The following is a 20,801-nucleotide window of genomic DNA, read 5'->3' on the forward strand; positions in this document are numbered from 1 at the left end:
CTACAAGACTTTTTTTTCTAGGTTTTGTCTTGTGAATAAAATCATGAGGTGAGATTTTTCTAGAATATTGGATGTTTTTATATTTCTGAATTTTTTTTTTTTAGTTTTCTAGCCTGCTTTAATCAGACTAATTAAGATCTTTCAATTTTTTTCTTTCTGGTAGAGACTGAACATATGTAAGCAAATGGTTCTCCCTGATCCATACCTCACACATCAATGTTTCTATGCTGGTCACAGAGACATTTGATTCATATATCATATCTGTATACAAAAACAATAGAAGAAACAGTGGGCATATATGCATTTGATCTGTGTGAGAGTACTGTCATTGTCAGAGCACATGTTCTATTTAATGTGATTGTCCAAACAGGATTCTAGAGTTAGATCTCAGTCAGACTTTGACACTGGACCTCATCCACATACTTACAGTAAGACTTTTTAAAATTAATAACTGTTGTGTATCTCACTTGAAAATGAGATCATCAAATCATATCTAAATATGGCTTAGATTTGTGATGAGCAGTGCAACTAATTTGTATAAATACAACATTCGCACAGGACTTGACAGAGTCCATGTGTTAGATAAACAATGATGCCCTAGTTAGCATCATCATTCAGAAAGGTACTGAGTGTGAAGTTTTATAGGAGAATGAATGGTCTACATGTCAGAGATCCACATGTACATATGGAAGAATAGAGCATGGAAAGCCAAAATATTTTTGAAAACACATTTAAAATTCTTACTGTCTCTAGTATAGTCATAAATATAACAGCCAAAACACCCATCTGAAAATATTACAAATCACAAGAATTCCTTATTAGATAAAAATAGAAATTGATACTACTTATAAATGAGTCTGCCTAGTAATGTAACAGTTATTCCCGAATCCTGGTGTTTCTGCAACTTTTGGTTCTTTCTAAAATACATTCTAAGAGAAGGAAGTTGTCTGTGATTCTGGCTTATTAATTCCTGGCTTCAGTTGCTTCCAGTAATTGTTATTGCAAGTAGAAAACCTCCATGGGAAAGGAATAGAGAACTACCATGCTTCTTGGCTAAAATGTGGCCTGAACAATAAGAGCTATTGCTGAATGACCTTCATGCTTAGTGATTTCAACTAAATACACTGATGATTGGAACATGCCTGGATTTTTTTTTTCCTTCATGGCAGATACAAGCAACTTTAGGCTCTTGAAGAAGCAAAAGTACATAGCTTATTCAACAGCTATCACATAGAAAATTCTCTAACAATCTAAGATTTGCCACAGAAAATTCATAAGCTGAAAGGTATTGACTGCAAGAGTCTATATGGGAGATTATAGAGTGCAAGAGATCTGGAGAATTTTCAACAAATGCTCAAAAGAAATTTTGATCATTCTAAGAGTGTAGCTCTTGGTGAGCTCACTCCTGTCTAGTGGAAGAACACCCATCTAAGAATACCTGTGCAGCATGAATTGGGCTGTTGGGATTTAGAAATAAGAGGGCACAAAGATGAGTGGGTAGGAAAGGAGCTTGTCTGGCGAGAGTTGGGTGATGGATGAATGCGATAAAAACTTCTTGTATGAAACTCTCAAATACTAATAAAAAAAGAAATCAACAGAATCAAAAATGCTTGCACTATCCAGTGTTTTGGTCCCAAATAAATGCAAAGTCTATGATGGTGAAACATTTGTAAAGAGAGTTCAAATTTGAATTCTACTGATGAGGAACTAGTCCATTGTTTTCTTACCAATATAATAATGGTAATCACACTTCACAGGTGCTCAGGGGAACCCCATGAGAAAACACATTTAGACCATATAGCAAAGAGTCAGACACCTGATGCTCTGACTTACTACTATCATGCTGGTTATGGTGCAACCCAAAAAGTTCTATGAGCAACAAAACCATGGTATTGGTTGATTGAAGAGTTCACTAGCTCATGAAGGCTGTGATGTGTCAGAATGGCTGTTACTATCCCTTCAGATTCCATAGTGAATAGCCATTGTTAAATAATATCTGGATATCAGACTTACTAGAAATAATAACATCAAGGGAATTTTGAGTTGTTTCAAATCAGGCATCTGTTGGTTTGTTGTTGTTGTTGGTTTTTTTTTTTTTTTTTTCCTTTTTGGTTTGGAGAGTTCTGAGTGTTGTTCTTTTGTTTGTTTACTTATTTTGGTCAGAGATTTATTTCACCAGGATGCCATTGTTTAAAGGAAAAGATAGAATTTAAGAGATAGGGCTTATAAAAGGAAGTGGAATCTTCATAATAATACTATAAAATTAATATTTTATATTTATTTCCAGCTTTTTAGTGAAAGAATTAAAACTTACATATATTTATAATAGAGTCTGTCCATGGTGGTCTGACTGACTCTGCAAATCCTCTGGTACATGTGACTCACCTTTCTCTGAGCTCTTTCTTCTTGGCTACCTCTGGAGTCAGGCTATTGGGAGTTTCACAAAAGCCCTCACCACTCTGTGTAACTGATAAATAGGATCCCTTATTGAAGTCTTCCTTCCTTCCTGGCTTGTCAGGAGTCCTGGGCACCTTATGCTTTTTTCCTTGAGATTGCTTCTCAAGGGGTACCAGCTCTTGGGACCGTTCTCTCATTTCCAGTGTTACTTCAGTTACACTGCTGTTTTTGTTGATTGCAAATGGAACTGCTGTGTCTTCTTCACTGTGTCTTGTCTCTTTCCCTGGGATGGATTCTTCCTGAATTTCAGGAAGATACTGATTTCTTTCTTTAGATCTGGGATTCTCATCCAGTGGTTTTTCTGAAAAATCTACTAATGAAGTAATTCTTGGTCACAAAAATCTTCCATTTCTGAGAATATGTAAACTCACTCAAATTTATACTTTTTCTATTAGTTAGAATTATTATGGTACTATGTGTTTCCCTCTCAAGTTAGATATGTATATTCCTTAGAATAATGCTAGATCCAGAATCAAAGGACTAGAATTCTAACCAAAATTTGGGTACTTTCTTATTTATTTATTTATTTATTTATTTATTTATTTATTTATTTATTTCTATTTCCTGTATGTAGTTATATGAATGTAAAGTACTTGTCTTCCTTGTTGCTCATGGAAACTAAAAAATGGTGTGAGATTCCTTGGAAATAAAGTTACAGATAGTTGTAAATTTCTCAGTGGGTGCTAAAAATCCAATCTAGGTACTCTGGAAAAGTAGGCAGTGCTCTTAACTGCTGAGCCACCTCAGCAGCCACCTCTCACACATTTTTGACAATGAATTAAATTAAATTAAAATTTTTAATTCTCTTAGAAACTACAACCATAACTCTTATTCCTAACACCAAGGTTCCTTTGGTGCCTGGCAAGGACATGGCTTCCCAGTAACTATTTGTGTCACTGGATAAACAATGAAGAAAGATGCTGGACCTCTTGAGCCTCATCTTTTTCATCTTTGCTATATAGGTATGTATTAGAAATTCCTGGAAATTATAGATCATGTATTACAAAAATCATTTTATTTTAAGGAGTGCCAAAGTTCAGATTTATTTTTCATAATCCACAGAACAGTAGTCAACTTCACAACAGTATTCTGTGAGCCTCTTGGTGGATTCTTAAAAAAACTAAGTCATGTCAACATTTAGGTTACTAAGACAGAGCACAGATATGAATAATTTCACTGGTACCTAATCCAACAGTCATGTGCATTTGATCCATGTAGTTTCACCTTTTTATTTGAATGAAGTTTTGTTTTGTGCTGGTGAATGAACGAAAACAAAATAATGACGTCCAGTTACAATATCTGTCTGGTTCAGGATTTTCTCATCCTGTGTCCTTGAACCTTAACCTATACTGAATGATCTGGACCTATATATAGCACTGGATCTTTTTCCTCACTTAAATTATATAAATCATTTATTCAACAAAACTTAATGAAATGTGTTCTACATAAATGATGTAATTATAGGAAGGGCACATGTACAACAGTCTTGAATATGACAAATAGGCACACTCAACATGCACACTGCAGTATAGAAACAAGGTCTTCCTCTCCCCTCAGGTATATCTTTGCTTACAATGATATAGGGACTTGGAAGTTATCATATATTAAGGCATGGGCTGTTGTTTTCTAGGTGTGTCAACTGTTACATATATGGTAAGTTTTAACTACATTTTAAATTGTTTTTAATCTTATATACATTTGTGTGTGCCCACATACATGTATGTGCATGTGGGGATTGTCAATGGAAGCCAGAAAATAGTTTCAAGCCTTCGGGAACCATAGCTACATGTAGTTTTGAGCCATATAATGTTGGCACTGAGACCCAAACCCAGGTCTTCTACAAGAGCAGCAAGAATTTTGTTTTGTTTTGTTTTGGTTTGGTTTGTTTTGTTTTGGTTTTGTTTTGTTTTGTGGGAGCTTGGGGGAGGTTGTTCTTGTTGTTGTTGTTTTGGTTTGTTTCTGTTTTTTTCATTTTTAGTGTTTTGTTTGTTTGTTTGGAGAGGAAAGAGTTTATTTCATTTTATATCTTACAGTACATTATCAATGGTAGTCAGGACAGAAAATCAAACATGAACTTGGAGGAGGCTGGCACTGAAGAAGAGGTTGTGAAGAAATATGATTATTATCTTGTGCAGATTGATTTCTTATTCCAGCTGTTCAGGGATGGCACTTGCAAGAGTAAATCATCAGCCAAGAAAATACTCAATAATCTTTTGCCTACTAGACAATCTGATGGAGATATTTTCTCAAGTTTCCTTTTTCAGTTTTAGTCCTGTTAGACTGTATTTGATATATAAAACAAAAAACAAAAATCAAAAACAAAAAAAAAAAACAAAAAAAGAACAATAAAAGAACAAAAGAACAAAAGAAAAAGAGGAAAGAGAGAGAGAAAGAAAGATAAAGAGAGAAAGAAAGATAGAGAGGAAGGAAGGAAGGAAGGAAAGAAGGAAGGAAAAAGAAAGAAAGAAAGAAAGAAAGAAAGAAAGAAAGAAAGAAAGAAAGAAAGAAAGAAAGAAAGAAAGAAAGAAAAATCTTTCTCAAACAACCAGCTCCTGGTTTTGTTAATTCTTTGTATAGTTCTTTTTGTTTACACTTGGTTGATTTCAGCCCTGAGTTTGATTATTTCCTTCCATCTACTCCTCTTGGGTGTATTTGCTTCTTTTTGTTCTAGAGCATTTAGGTGTGCTGTCAAGCTGCTAGTGTATGCTCTCTCCAGTTTCTTTTTGAAGGCACTTAGAGCTATGAGTTTTCCTCTTAATACTGATTTCATTGTGTCCCATAAATTTGGATATGCTGTGCCTTCATTTTCATTAAATTCTAAAAGGTCTTTAATTTCTTTCTTTATTTCTTCCTTGTCCGAGTTATCATTGAGTAGGGCATTGTTCAGCTTCCATGGGTTTGTGGGCTTTCTGTTGTTTTTATTGCTCTTGAAGACCAACCTTAGTCTGTGGTGATCTGACAGGATGCATGGGATATTTCAATTTTCTTGTATCTGTTGAGGCCTGTTTTGTGACCGTTTATATGGTCAATTTTGGAGAAGGTACCGTGAGGTGCTGAGAAGAAGGTAAGTGCTTTTAACCATAAAGCCTTCTGTCCAGCCACTCAACTACTTTTCTTTAAGATAGTCAGCTAATGGAAAATTCAAATAAAGCCTCTTAATTATCTTCAGACTTGAAGAGTAAAGCAAAATGAAGCTATTCACATCAGGATATTGCCATCTCAGTTTAGTTCAAATCCTTGGCAAATTTCTGACTCAGTAGTGGGGTTAGCTGCCTGGGTCATGTGGGATGTAACAGAAATTCTCAAGTGACTGTTAACTTACAGTATATTTAGTTTAATTTGGAAATATTCAAAAGTAAGCCAAAGTCTGTCTATATACACATATCATGTGTGTGTGTGTGTGTGTGTGTGTGTGTGTGTGTGTGTGTGTAAATATGAAAAAAAACCCTTCTATCTAGTTTAACCACTTAATTAATTGTCTACATTTTTAAGCCTGGAATGGTTATTATATTAAGTAGAGAGTTTCAGTAAATTAGCTATCACATTTTAACATAGCCTAAATATCTAGTCTTGAGATTTTTTTTTTTTTACCGAGTTTCAGTATATTAGCTATCACATTCTAGCAGAGTCTAAATATCTAATGTTGAGATTTTTTTGATACATATAAAACCTAGCGGTAACTTCTCTTCTTTCATATGATAAAAGGTCATGTTATTTTAATAAATGATTTAGACTTTTAGGGATTCCATTTGCTGCACAGATATCCAATGCTCAAACTCTAAGTTCCATTTTGTTAGGAAAGTTTTTATTAAACTTTGTTTTAGAAAGCCATTAGCTTTTGTTTTCATTACATGATAAGAACAAATTAACCAAGTAATTCCCACATAATGGAAATTAATTGATAATTTTTCATCAGAATACTTGTGATCCTAGAACATTAGAATATAAAATATTGACACTCAGAATAAACACTCAATTCTTTGAAATAAATGAATTCAAATAATGTTTAGTTAATCATACTGTTATACTTTCAATATCGGAAACCGTAAGAAACTGTGATTCATGTTGATTAACTTAAGGTCATTCATTTCGTAGACATATAGAAATTCAGATTTTTAAAATTTTATTTTAGAAAAAGAAGGATATTCACCATTGTTGTTAAAAGGTTTAAGTGATGACCTCTAAAAATGATCCTTAGAGTGGGAATAGCGTGTCTCTGACTCTTGCCTGCTCTTGGGGCTCTTTACCTCCTATTGGGTTGCCTGGCCCAGCTTTGACAAGAGGACTTTTGCCTTGTCTTAATGTATCTCATTTTGCCATGTTTGGTTGATGTCACTTAGAAGACAACTCTCTTCTGAAGAACAGCAGAGAGGATGTGAATCTTGGGAAGAGGAGAAGCTGAAAACAGTGGAGGATGGGGAAGCTGTGGCCAGGATATAGTGTATGAGATTAATTAAAACTTAATTTAAAAAAACTTAAGACAATCCACCTCATCTTACCTCAACCTAGTATCAGAACACTGGATAATATTTGTCAGCAACCATGCTTTGAATATGTACTAATATCTGTGTTCTGTCTTCAGTCTGAATTTTTTTCTCAAAGTTAAAAAGATCAATAATTTGGTCTTGAATTTAGTAAAGGATTTTTGGGTTACTTATTTAAGTTATCCATTTTTAAAATGATAAAAAGGAGTGGAACAAAATTAGCCTAGGGGAGTTAGTCATGACCAAGAAAAAGCCAGGAGCGAGCACAGAAAAATGTCTTTGGGGTAATTGAAAGGCATTACTTAGGGTGTGGGAATCCATACACCACAAAGATGATTAGGAAAGGGGTTATTAGCTAAGCCATTGTCTAAAACCCACTGAATCACTGGTCCCTTTCAATCATGATTGGTCCCTTTTTTTTTCTAAAGATGGGTTTTAAATTTTAAGAGGATCTGAACAGCAGACTGAGAAAGAAAGGGGCACAGATCTTGCAAAGAAGTAAGGTAAGATATCAAATCTTTGCTTTGGTAGTTTAAGAGCCCAGCTCTGATGCACTACCATGGGCACTCTATTGTTTGTCTATGTCTGGGATATGAAATATGGTGGGAACTCTTCAAGTAGAGGCAGGAGACAAGAAGTGTCCACTAGTTATGCTATGATATGCATCACTACTGCCATTTCCCTTTCCTGTCCCTTGTAGTGCTATGACCACTACAGTTAATAATCAGCAGTATTAGACTTCTAGTGGAAATTTTTCTCTTTTGCTTAGGATTCTTAGATTTTTGTTATGATGCCTTTTCACTAAGAACATTAAGATCATCCTAATAATAAGAATCCAGTCAGTTAAACTCCAGGTAGGGGGCTCCACAGGGCATTCACTTCTGTCAGAGCCTAACAATCACCTGCCACTAAATGAACTTTATGGTCAAGCAAACAGCTCTTCCCCATAAATAGCTACACTGAGAGAAAATGAGACAATGGTTATTATAAGAACATTTTATTTTGAGCCGTAAAACATTAGACTTGAAGAACTGAATCAACTGTTTACTTGGATTTGATAGGTGGTCTGATGAATTTGCCAGTCTTTATTTTGGTCATTAAACTTTAAGCAAAAAGTCTCTTTTAAAGCCATGTGTCACAACTTGCTCTATAGGTATACCATCTGAAAATGAAAATTATAATTCTTCTTGGACTCATAGGAGCCTCATCATCAGCCCCGGTAAGTGTTTCATTGTGCTTCAGATTACATATAAACCCATGCATTTACCCCGCTTCACAGCTTTTCTTTGTTTCTTTTTTTCTTTTTTTAGCTTATCTCGCAGCGTCTATTGTCTGCTAGCAACAGTCATGAGGTTAGTTTAAGTTATTAAAACATTCTCCTGCATTCTGTATGTGAAGACACACTGGGAAGAGATAAAATTCTGCATCCAGCCCTGTAGGTCTTTTTTTTTTTTCCATTTTTTATTAGGTATTTAGCTCATTTACATTTCCAATGCTATACCAAAAGTCCCCCATACCCACCCACCCCCACTCCCCTACCCGCCCACTCCCCCTTTTTGGCCCTGGCGTTCCCCTGTTCTGGGGCATATAAAGTTTGTGTGTCCAATGGGCCTTAAATTAAACATTTCTAAACATATTCCCGAGTTGCATGGCTGTTTTCCTGTGTACCTTGTTAAAGAGTGTTTTTCCTCCTTCTAATTCCCCAAACACAATTTGTTCCAATAGCTCCCTATGTGGATCTCAAAAATCAATGTATAAACATAGAAAATACCCAAGCCACTGGGATGAGCCGAAACTGTGCACTCTTGTACACAGTAGGAATGGCACTGTTAAACCCAAGCCTTGCTTTCAACTCTAACTTATCTAATCACTGTGATTTAATGCAGTCTTGTTGGGGAAATGTGGCCCTTCAAATTGAGAGTTGATCAACCAGCACTGCCTTGTACTCTATCTACAGAAAGCATTTCAGACTGCATAGTCATCTAGTTTCCATCTTGTCTCTCCTTTTCCAGCTACTCCTGAATCTTAATAATGGTCAACTTTTGCCACTGCAGTTCCAGGTACTGCTATGTAATGGTTTAGTTCAAAGGGAATATATTTCTAATGAGCATTTCTTATGGTATGGGATGAGAACAAAATGCATTTACTTATACTTGTTTTAAAAAATGGTATAACTTGATGAACTAGGGTGGGGAGATATCAAGGAGGCCTCCATCCTTGCAGAAGAGAAGGGGAGGAGAGATGGGGGAGGGAAGGAACTCAATGAGAGGAGACTGGAAGGGGGGCAGCTTTGGAGTTGTAAAAAAAAAATTGTTATGTGCCACATAGTAATTCTGTTGATTTTTGACACACTTAATTTTTTTAAACAAGCCACATATAGCCAACCATGAGGAGTAGGGGGCAGGTCTTTTGATTCCAGTCAAAGATCTGCAGAAACTTGCGCTGTTTTATTAACTTTGTGTTCCATGTTTCTCATCATTTGAAAACTGTGACATTTATTAGTTGTTGAGATGCTGTCTTCTCTTTTTGCCTTTCTTACTGGGGGTTGATTTCAATTTCTTTCTTTCTTTCTTTCTTTCTTTCTTTCTTTCTTTCTTTCTTTCTTTCTTTCTTTCTTTCTTTCTTTCTTTCCTTGTCTTCCTTCCTTCCTTCCTTCCTTCCTTCCTTCCTTTCTTTCTTTCTTTCTTTCTTTCTTTCTTTCTTTCTTTCTTCCTTCCTTTCTCCCTTTCTTTCTCATAAAAGAGTAACCATTGCCTTCTATCTTTGCTTTTCACAGGGTGCCTTCAACTCCTGGATTCCTCCCTTCCCTGGGTTTCTGCAGCAGCAGCAGGCTCAGGTCTCAGGACGCCCACAGTTTACTCTCTCAACACTAGAGAGCTTTGCTGGACTATTCCCAAATCAGATACCTTTATCAAGACAGGTTGGACTTGCCCAAGGAGGCCAGGCTGGCCAGCCAGACCTCTCTCAGCAGCAGACACCACCTCAGACCCAGCAGAGTGCTAGCCCTGTAAGTGAAGCTTCTTCCATCTTGCTGCTGTCAGATAGGGTATGAAGGTTATTGTGAATTAGCTTGAAAATATGACAGGATTTTTATGAAGTTTTCTCCTCTACTATTGCAACCACCCCTGAAAGTATCTCCTTATATAGTCTGATTTTTAACATAAAAATAACATTAAAACCAATTGCCCTAGAATATAGTCAATAACCAGGAACTAAAACACCATGTGGGAGCAGAATTTGTATGAATTATAGCTCATGTAGAAGAGAAACTTTAATGGAGCATTGCTAATGAAATGATTCATGGGAAGCTAGATCTAGGGAAATCAAACCAAGAATTGCAAATAACAAGTCAAGAGTAATTTGCTTATATGACTTTGTGACTATTCTTTTCCTCAGATGTCCTATGTGGTACCTGTCAAAGTACCTCAAGATCAAACACAGGTAAGTGAAGAGAATTCCTTGACAAAGACAGAAAGGCTCATTTCACTCTCCTTTTTACTCCCTTTTGTTCCCTTGGGTTTCCAGTATCAGGGCTGTTAAGGCTGTGTACCACACACCACTGTCTAGAGGCACCATAAGTGGCTTTTGGGCATCTGCTGATGTTGGCCTAACCTGATTTTTTTAAAAACAGGCAGCTGAAATGAGTCTCTAGGACCCTTGAATACCTATGACATAACTATGCTGGAAGTGATGAGTTCAATAAGACCAGTAGCATGTCTTCTCTGTATTTAAGTTCCAGCACTGGGGAAGAGCTAAAAAATAAAAACATGAGTTGACATTTTGCCTTCCCAAATTTTGTTTCATATGATTTTGCATTTGTACCTGGTGTGTAGTTATAAATAGCATATATGATTATAATCATATTTATTATTATAAATAACACTAACACACATTATTGGCCTATTATAAAATTTCCTCTGAAAACTTTCCCAGTCTCTTTTATGCAGTATTTAAAATATAATTCCATATTATAATTAAATGAGTATTTCTCTTCAGGAAGAAAAAAATTAATATTAAACTAATAAATTATGTGACTATAGAAACCCTGTCAATATTAGGATAATCAATTGTATAATAACTCAGATTCAAAGGAACACGGCTATATATAAATTGTGATTCACATGAAGACTGTTGACTTGTTCAAACAAAGTTATTCTGCTTGGATCTTCTATAAGTATAATTATGTAATTAAGTTTCACTCACACTGTCATTACATAATAACACAATTCTAGACATTATCTCACTGTATATCCTTAGGTATGTAGTGAGTCAGATATGTGACAAATACAATTACTTCATTTTAAGGTCCAGGAAACATAGATTTAATGAGATTAAGTATCTTAACCCTATGAACCAAATGCCTGTTAGAAGTCAGTCCTCTACCCCCTTTTCAACCACTAATACAGTGGCTCTCTGCATAGGCTTATGTCAAAAGCTTTGTGGGCTATTTCTAGAATTATAAACTCCTAAGCTCTATGTTAAACCTGAGATATTAAAACTCTACCCAACCAGACAAACATTCTTAGGTCTTTAAAGGCTTAATGGGTGATTTTCACTCTTGGCATGCTTCCTACCTTAGTTTAATCTATTATAGCCAAACGTGTTTGAATATGTATTCTTACAAATGAAGTCCTGTTTCATGTTGGGTTCAAGTTGTTTCACAATTTGAGAAGCACTGTACATCTGCTATGCATAGTACATTTGCTGGGAATGGTAGTTCATACCTGTGTAACCAACTTTACAGTATTAACAATGGTAAAAGAGTGAAGAGCATTGCACATCCTGATCTAATGGGCTCCCTCATGTACTCCCATGTCTACAGATGTTTCAGTACTATCCAGTTTACATGCTTCTGCCCTGGGAGCAGCCTCAGACCGTCACATCCTCACCACAGCACACAGGGCAGCAGCTATTTGAGGAACAGGTACTGTGAGGGTTTGGTTTAGTCTGTGGTTCAATTTCAGAATAAGGTAATTTCCCTGCAGAAAGAATAATTAAGAATATCGAGTGCATGTTCTTGACCACTTGACCTCACAGAATAGGACATAGTAGCTCTCCTCTTAGCACACCTGTATAATAAACCTATAATTATAAGGAGTAAAATCAGCAAATGGTTCTAATGAAATAAGGCTCAAAATTGATTTTTCCCCTCAATTTGATGTTTCTCACATTCAGAATCTAGAAGAATTCATCACTTAAATATAAAGACATATATGTGAATATATTTAAAATATCAAGATATAAAAGATTGCTAAGAAAAATATTTGTGGTCACTAGAACCTAAGACACAATTTGATAACTATATTTCAGTTTTGCAAACATAGCAAAACTTCTGAGAATTTTAATGTAAATTAAGATTTCTTATGATTTGGCATTAAAAGATATCTTGACATTTAATGTTAATATTTTGAAACTAAAGCATGTGGATTCTCCAAAAGCATTTGGTTAATGTAAAAGATAAGTAATTTTAAGTAATCATTTCTCAGAAATTTATGTCAAAAATCATCACAATAAGTCTAACACCTTTCTCAAAATTCTGGCAGATACCTTTCTATAATCAATTTGGATTCGCACCACCACAAGCAGAACCTGTGAGTAAATACATAATTTTGATTTCTGAAAATATATTTGGAGCTACTTGCTTGTCTATTAAAAACATGGGTATCTTTCAGATAGAAAAAAAAAATCCAGAAAACACTTCTAGATGAATGAAGTCAGAATTATATACACATTGCTATGAGAACATAAATAAGAAATCATAAAAAGATTTCTTACAGGGCTGTAAATGGAGAGGAATCTGAGGAAAAGAAGGTCCAGCAACAGGCCCAAAGTAGGATCCAGCTCAAGGGGAGGTCCCAAGGCCTGACACTATTACTGAGGCTATAAAGGGCTCACAAAACAAAAAACAAAAAACAAAAAACAAAAAACAAAAACAATATAAAAATTCACCTTTCTAACTTCATCATGTTCAAAACACCCTTCTATGAAACCAATGCTCTACTCTGAATCCTAACTGGAGGAACACCTGCCAGGAATGCTTCTCTCTCTCTCTCTCTCTCTCTCTCTCTCTCTCTCTCTCTCTCTCTCTCTCTCTCTCTCTCTCTCTCTCTCTCTCTCTCTCTCTCTCTCTCTCTCTCTCTCTCTCTCTCTCTCTCTCTCTCTCCCTCTCCCTCCCTCTCCCTCCCTCCTCCCTTGTTTTCTTTTTACTTATTCACTTTACATCCCTCTCTCTGCCCCCTTTCTGGTCCACTCCCGTAATCTTCTCCCATCCTCCCCCGCGCCTCCCATCTTCCCTCTCCTTCTCTGAGCAGGTATGAGTCTTCCTGGGTATCACGCACACACACCCAGGTGCATCAAGTCTGAGGCTAGACAGCATCCTCTCCCCCTGAGGCCAAACAAGGTAGCCCATCTAGTAGGACATACCCCACATATAGGCAACAGCCTTTTTTTTTTTTTTTTTTTTTTTTTTCAGAGACAGGGTTTCTCTGTATAGCCCTAGCTGTCCTGGAACTCACTTTGTAGACCAGGCTGGCCTCGAACTCAGAAATCGACCTACCTCTGCCTCCTGAGTGCTGGGATTAAAGGCGTGTGCCACCACGCCCGGCTCCTGGCAACAGCTTTTTTGATAGCCTGTTTCCAGTTGTTCAGGACCCACATGAAGGTCAAGCTGCACATCTGCTACATATGAGCGAGGCAATCTAGGTCCAGCCTGTGAAAAAGCCGATGACTGCTTGAGTGCAATGGCTGGCAGAAGAATGTGTGATGATCTGTCACTGATTTAAATATCGTTAACTTTCTGCTTCTTCAGGGGGTACCAGGAGGGCAGCAGCACTTAGCTTTTGACAGCTTTGTAGGCACAGCTCCAGAAACTCCTGGAATGGTAAGAGTCCTTACAAAACATTTGCAGCAACTGGAAATTGAGTAGTGAACTTAGAAGGTCCTCCAGGGGTATTCATTTTAATATAAACACTTATGTCAAAAAATTATTGAGTTCACCCCCTGTAATCGCTAAAAGTCAAGATCTAAATCATTCAGTCCCTCAAATATTTAGTGAGAATTTTCATCCAGAAACTCTTCTGTGCTTTTGTCAAAAGCTGAGGGTTTTTGGCAGTTGGCAGTGGCTTGAGGAAAGAGAGAGAGAGAGAGAGAGAGAGAGAGAGAGAGAGAGAGACCGACAGACAGACAGACAGACAGACAGACAGACAGACAGAGAGAGACAGAGACACAGACAAAGAGACAAAGACACAAACAGAGAGAAAGAGACAGAGAGAGACAGAGAGACAGAGAGAGTCAGAGTCATTTGGTTTTGGTGGTGACAATTAATCCATGCATGCATTAGTGGATGGTCCACACCAATGTACAAAATAACATAACTAATTTAATGCAGTGGGTATAATTTTTAAAAAAGAAAAAGAGGAAGCAGAAGGAGGAGGAAGAAGAGGAGGAGAAGCAGAAGTTGGGAGGGAGATGTGCTAGGAGACTTCAGAAGAAGTTAAAAGGGAAAATGTGGTGTGGCTATAATCATAAAACGTAGCAGACATATATGATGTTCTCAAGAGTCAATATAAAAGTGGTTGTTAGTGTACAAGCATAGTTTTTAAATATAATCACAACCTTTCTAAGATAGCTTATGAGCTAAAAATGCTAATGAAGACACAAACTTTTAACGTGATGCCTGCCTGTGCCGCTCACTCCTTGAACTTCATATTCTTCCCAGTGTTAAACATCTACTTGAAGTTATAACCACATTGTCCTGTTCTTGATCTCTACAGCCAGTAGAAGGAAGCCTGCTTTATCCACAAAAAGAACCAATCAGCTTTAAGCATGATAATGCAGGAGTTTTCATGCCTACAACTTCACCAAAGCCCAGCACCGACAATTTTTTCACTTCTGGGATAGATCCAACTATTGCTCCAGAACAGAAGGTAGAACGAATAAAGGTTCATCTGATGAAATACATGTCTATGATCTAAGTGAGAAGCTAATTTATAGGGTCAAACATCACAATAAAAGTATGAGTAATATCATATGTGGCCTCAACTCTGGATAAAGCAGTTAAAAATTGTTTTACATCAATGTGTTAGAGTGAAATTTTTCTTTTATTTTAATACGAGCTCTTGTGATGTTCTTTCTTGCTAGGTCAAGACTGATAGTCTAAGAGAACCATAAGAGATTACTTAAATCACTTGGAAGTTTTGGTAGGTATATATATAATTATTATTATTATTATTTTTGCCAAAGTTATGCTTTAAATTCCATGACAATTCTTAACAGAAAAGTCATCAGAAAATTAATGAAAAATTCTTAGCCTAATGATTATAAAGTAACAAGATAGTGTTTATATCTGCCTACAAACACCATGCCAATTATGAAATTTTCCTAACTTAAAAATCACAATTAACTTTTTCAAGTTATGTCTGCCTTTAGTCTAAACTTGATATGATTCCTATAAATGTTCAATATATTGCTTCTATATAAAAGAAATTTCATGCTTTCTACATATTCAGCACTCTTAGGTCATTCTTTCTCTTTGCATGCTAAACATTGTGACAGTGTCAATATTCCCTTATCTGTTTAAATGAAAGTCTTAAAATAACAAAAGAATTGTACAATGGTAGAACAATTTCAAAATTAACCGATTGTATTCTTGATATAACTGTTTTAATTGTCTGTTTAAACAAACTTGTTTGGCTACTGAAGCTACATTTTAGAAAGGCATCCTTGAAATTATACTACAAATAAAAACACACAGTCAAAGGCATGCAACATCACTTAAAAAGAAAACTAAAAGGTAAAGCATTGCAGATTTTTTTTTATGACGCTATTCTGACTCTTCCTTCTACGAGAAGCAACACTGGGCAGCATTCAAGTGAAAAGAGTCTAAACAAACACAGTCAGCAGTAAAGAGCATCAACACCGCTTCAAAAGAACCCCTTCTTGATGTACTATTTGTATCATGAAAACAATTGATTGTACCAAAGTTTGAAAGCTATTTCAGTACAATGTGAGCATCAGTCAGTGTAAAACAACCAGTGAGGTGGTTTTTTTGTTTGTTTGTTTCTTTAATAAGCAATTTCCAAGCAGCTAGACAATTTTATTCAAAGGAGCCTACTAATACTGAAATCCTGTTCTGTCTTACTTTCAGGGAGATGTGATGGTACCTTGGCTGTCTTTTAAAGATGATTTTCTACTTACATGCTAATAGAAATTTGTTTAATGATGTAAAGCCTCTGTTTGTCTAATAATTATAAAGGGTCTTCACTGATCTCATTTCTTTACTTATAAAAGATACTATTCATGTCACAAAAAATAATGTATCATGGAATAAGTTCTATCTTTATAATGCTATCTTTTTTCCCAAATATTCTAGGATTATATAACCTGGAAAATGGCAAGCACTAGAAATAAAGCACATTTAACCAAAAAGCTACACCTTCTTAAAACATTGCATAATATAGTGAAACTTGATTGCAATGATAATCTTCCAAACATTCATGTGACACCCAAGTGCACTCATGTGTGCGCGCACACACACAATAAAGCTTATGATAACAGATTAATTTGATAACTGTGTTAATAAAGAATGCCTCTAAACTTATGTCATTCAAGAGAATAAATATGTACTAATTAATAGATTTGTGATGAGTGCACTGATTGGTGTTGACATTAAACTATGTGTCTATTTTTCTCATGTCAATATCTGATTATTTTTCCCATGAACAAGGTTCATTCTTTCAGCTTGTTTGTGACTCATTCTCCATGAATATCAAATTTGTTTTTGTTTTGCTCTGTTTTGCCTTTTTTTAAGGCAGGATCTCATACTATAGCCTTGACTATCCTTGAACTACTTAGTAGGTAGGCCAGGCTGGCCTGGTATTCATAGAAATCTACCAGTTCCTGACTCTGAATGTGCTTAAACTGTATACCACCACACCTGGTCCTCCAAAATGGTTTTGAAACAGATATTGACTGTGTGTGCCCTTAGTACACCACAACTACATAGAAAGATGGGTGCTGAATTCAAATGGACAAAAGGAAGATGCGTGTTTGTTTAGGGTGACAGTGACCTACAGAAACTGGGACAGATTTTGCAGACATAGGTTTTGGATTTCATCTCTCTTTGGTTTGAATATTCAAGGTGTCACTTAAACATTAGTTTCTCTTCTCAGTTGTAAATAGGAGAGAGTGAGACATGAATCTCAGAATTTCTGAAAGCCCTTCTTTAAAAAAAAAAAAAACAACACAGAAGTACACAAGACTTACTTTTCTCCTTTGTACATGAACCTAAAATTATTTTCAACTTCTTTTCTCAACAACAGGCCTTCAGCAAAAATTATCCAAAAATAGGAAATTTGGTATTTAATAATGACTAATGTATTTGTTGGTAGATGCATATGAATCCACATACATTAAAGAAAAGATGAATGAGTTTATATATTAATACATATTACATTGTTTAAATTTGGAGTTCTAGGTTCTACAGTTGATCATATTTTGTAGTATCTTAGCTGTTTCCACACTGAATAGCATTATAACTCTGGAGTCTATTACTTGCTCTGAGGAAAGCAACCCAGTAGTCATCTATTGCACCTTCCATTTTATTTTGCCCAATTTTCCCTGAGTTCATACAATTAAGGAATGGAATTCTCAGTGCTTAACTGAGCTCTTAACATCAGACATAACAGACACTGCAAGTAAAATAAACCCCAGCTGCTCAACAGCTAAAAGGATTGTGTTCCCAAACTTCCAACCAACTGCTCAGAAAATTATTCTTAAATTTCTATGGTGTAATTTAAATCAAGTACTGAAAATACACCCTAGAACATTAGTGTGTTCTAATATTAGAACTAGTATCACCAAGTGCTCAATTTTTAAAGAAAATATAATAAGAGGGATGATTAAAGACTGGAGAGGAAGGAGACATGTGATGTAGTGTCTCTATTCAGGACAAGTCAGAACAATAGTTAGAAAAACTATGAGATGGGTTTAGTGATATTAAAGGTATAATAATAAATAGTTTTTAGTCTTATTTATTTATTCATTATCTTTAGAATGAGAAAGCATTTAGAAAATGTAATCTGAATGTTCTGTTGACCATTGTTTTTGAAGCTGCCAGCATCTGAATGAATGAATGCCCTGATATTTTCTGGTCAATCTAACCCCTGCTTTCATTGTCAGCACAGCACACATTAATTCTCTGTATTAGTAAGATCACATATACTTCTCATGTCTGGCTTCCCTTTCTAAACGAAGTTTCTTGTGATTTATTTTCCTGATGATGTGTTCCAATCATTCATATATATATATATATATATGTATATATATATATATGTATATATATATATATATATATATTCTTCATTCATATCTTCTTTATTCATTCTCCTAGAGCATTTAAGTTATTTCTAGTTATCATTATTGATAGATCATAGGATAAGTAGATGTGACAAAAATTCTGTTAAACAGAGCTTAGAATTATTATCTTTCTAACTTTACCTATTATTTATAACACACAAGATAAAGTGTCTATGTTAATTTTCTATGCTTAATGGACATTTGTGTATTTTCTGTTTTGAAGTTACTACTTTTGTATGTTTTCACATTCTTGTTGATCCCTTAACATTTACTCCACTTACTTTTGTCTGTATCTGTTGACCTCAATGTGTAAATTGTCTGTGGTCTTTTCTGCAGCTTATTTTGATTTAAGCATTACTTTCTGTTTCTTTAGCCATGCAGAGTTCTGCTTGTCTGGTAACTGTCCCTGGCTTTGTAAATGGCAAAACAGTACTCTGAGTTCTATCTGTTTTCCTCTAGAATATCCCTCTGCATTGATCTGGTAGGTGATTATCAGGCGGCGGCGGGGGGGCGGGTGTTGTTTGTTTGTTAGCAGTTATTTATTTATCTTAAAAATTATCATACTCAATAACAATTAGTGAAAAAGAGGCCATGATCTCAAAAGAGAACAGGGAGAAGAATGTAAAAAAGTTTTGAAGGCGGAAGGGAAAGGGAGAAATGTTGTAATTAAATTATAATCTCAAAAATAAGTAAAAATAGCATACAGAGTGATGGATTTTGATATCACACTTTCATACATTTCAAACATTTTCATACTTTATTTTTTGTATAGCGCCCTCCATCATTCACTCCATACACATCCACCTGTCTGCCTGCCTGCCTCCCTCCCTCCCTCCCTCCCTCCCTCCCTCCCTCCCTTCCTCCTTTCCTTCCTCCCTTCTTTCTTCTTTTCTTCCTTCCTTCCACTCCCCTTTCTAGCAGCCATTGCTTCACTTTCTTTATGTTGTTATTATTTATAAGTGTTAAGGGTATGGTATGACTACATCATTTCTCCCATTCTTCCTGCTTACCCTGCCTCCAATCTTTCACAGATTCATAGGTCCTCCTCTTCTTTATCATTGTTATCATAAATACATGTAAGTGAGTAATATATAAATACAAAATGCCAAGTCTATTCAGTGTTGCTTGCATGTATATGTTTCTAAGGCTGATCACTTTGTATTGGATAACCAGTTAAGGGTTTATTCTTCCTTTCTTTCCAATTGTTAATTGTCTGTAGCATCAAGAGTGGACCCTGGGAAATTAATTCCATCTACATTGGAAATTCAACTGTCATTGGAATTGTTTAGGCACTGTTTAGGCAGCCATGATGTTGAGTTTTCATGGGTATGGCTTCCCTGTCAGAGCAGAAAGGCACAGCCTCACAACAGACTTCCTGACCCTCTGGCTCTTACAATCTGCCCACTGCCACTTCTGTAATGCTTTTTTGAGCCTCTGAGCCGCAAGTGTAAATTGTATGTAGGTGTAGCACAGGGGCTGGGTATCTACCCCACAGTCAGTTATTGTTCACCTCTTGACTAGTTGGGACTTTTTGAAATGATTTCCTTCTGATGCAAAATGAAGCTTCTTTGATGAGAAGTGAGGTCCACATTCATCTGTGTGTATAAAGATAAGTAATTTATGACTCAGTTAGATATTATACTAGGTTGGTTTTTTTTCTTTCTTTCTTTTCTTTCTTTCTTTTTTTTTTTTTTTTTTTTTAGGGTTTCTCTGTGTAGTCCTAGCTGTCCTGGAACTCACTTCGTAGACCAGGCTGGCCTTGAACTCAGAAATCTGCCTGCCTCTGCTTTTTGAGTGCTGGGATTAAAGGCGTGCGCTACTATACCTGGCTATTTTTTTTTTTTTCTAATACTGTTTTTTTTGAGGACCTTTTTTTTTTTTTTTTTTTTTTTTTTGGTTTTTCAAGACAGGGTTTCTCTGTATAGCTCTGGCTGTCCTGGGACTCACTTTGTAGACCAGTCTGGCCTCGAACTCAGAAATCTGCCTGCCTCTGCCTCCCGAGTGCTGGGATTTATACTGTTTTTTTTTTTTAAAGTGAAAATAGTAGATTCCCCTCTAAGATTCATGGACCCTCTATCCATGAATAGTTGCCTAGGTTTATAGTAGCTGGTTAAGTGGGCCTTGAGTCCAATTAGAAAGCAGGTGGTTACCACCAGAATAGGAATACCACTATTGCATCTTGCTATTGTGGTCATCATTGTGGTTCATAGACATAACATCTGGGTAGGACTATTGATTGGTTTCCTCAGTTAACAGCTTGCATATTACCTCTGATACAATAAAAGCTAATTCTCAAAGGGGAGGCTCTTTTGTCATTTATTGCTTAAAGGTTCCCAATCCTGTGTCTGTGATCTCAAACTATATCAATAAAATATATATTTTAGAAATCTAACTCCCCTGACCAACAATTTGAAAGACAATGGTTTCTCATACCTGTTACTGTGGGTCTTTGCTAGATAATCTAGGGTTCTTGGGGAGAGTATTATTACCCTGTGTGTGTCGGGA

At 35.9% G+C, this 20,801-nt stretch overlaps 1 protein-coding gene across 2 annotated transcripts; it reads left to right on the forward strand.

Annotated features, from left to right (window-relative positions):
* Positions 1 to 7,407: 7,407 nt before the first annotated feature.
* Odam (odontogenic, ameloblast asssociated) lies at positions 7,408 to 17,207 on the forward strand. 2 transcript variants are annotated; one of them, NM_027128.3, is made up of 12 exons: positions 7,408 to 7,444; positions 8,095 to 8,160; positions 8,252 to 8,293; positions 8,954 to 9,001; positions 9,718 to 9,948; positions 10,338 to 10,382; positions 11,764 to 11,865; positions 12,485 to 12,532; positions 13,750 to 13,821; positions 14,714 to 14,866; positions 15,081 to 15,139; positions 16,087 to 17,207. In NM_027128.3, the coding sequence occupies exons 2-11, from the start codon at positions 8,110 to 8,112 to the stop codon at positions 15,108 to 15,110; spliced, it is 822 nt and encodes a 273-aa protein (NP_081404.2). In that variant the 5' UTR covers positions 7,408 to 7,444; positions 8,095 to 8,109; the 3' UTR covers positions 15,111 to 15,139; positions 16,087 to 17,207. The 2 variants fall into 2 exon arrangements, with proteins under 2 accessions (NP_081404.2, XP_006535272.1); XM_006535209.3 differs by having other exon boundaries at positions 7,423 to 7,444; positions 9,718 to 9,987; positions 16,087 to 16,632.
* The last annotated feature ends 3,594 nt before the right edge of the window (positions 17,208 to 20,801 follow it).

This window comes from Mus musculus, chromosome 5 (genome assembly GCF_000001635.26).
Source record: "Mus musculus strain C57BL/6J chromosome 5, GRCm38.p6 C57BL/6J".
In the NCBI taxonomy this organism is placed as follows: Eukaryota; Metazoa; Chordata; class Mammalia; order Rodentia; family Muridae; genus Mus; species Mus musculus.

Coding starts and splice junctions, on each gene's coding strand:
- Odam (XM_006535209.3), top strand. CDS start 8,110: ATGAAAATTATAATTCTTCTTGGACTCATAGGAGCCTCATCATCAGCC. Junction 8,294..8,953: donor CTGCTAGCAACAGTCATGAG/GTTAGTTTAAGT, acceptor CTCCTTTTCCAG/CTACTCCTGAATCTTAATAA. Junction 11,866..12,484: donor AGCAGCTATTTGAGGAACAG/GTACTGTGAGGG, acceptor AAATTCTGGCAG/ATACCTTTCTATAATCAATT.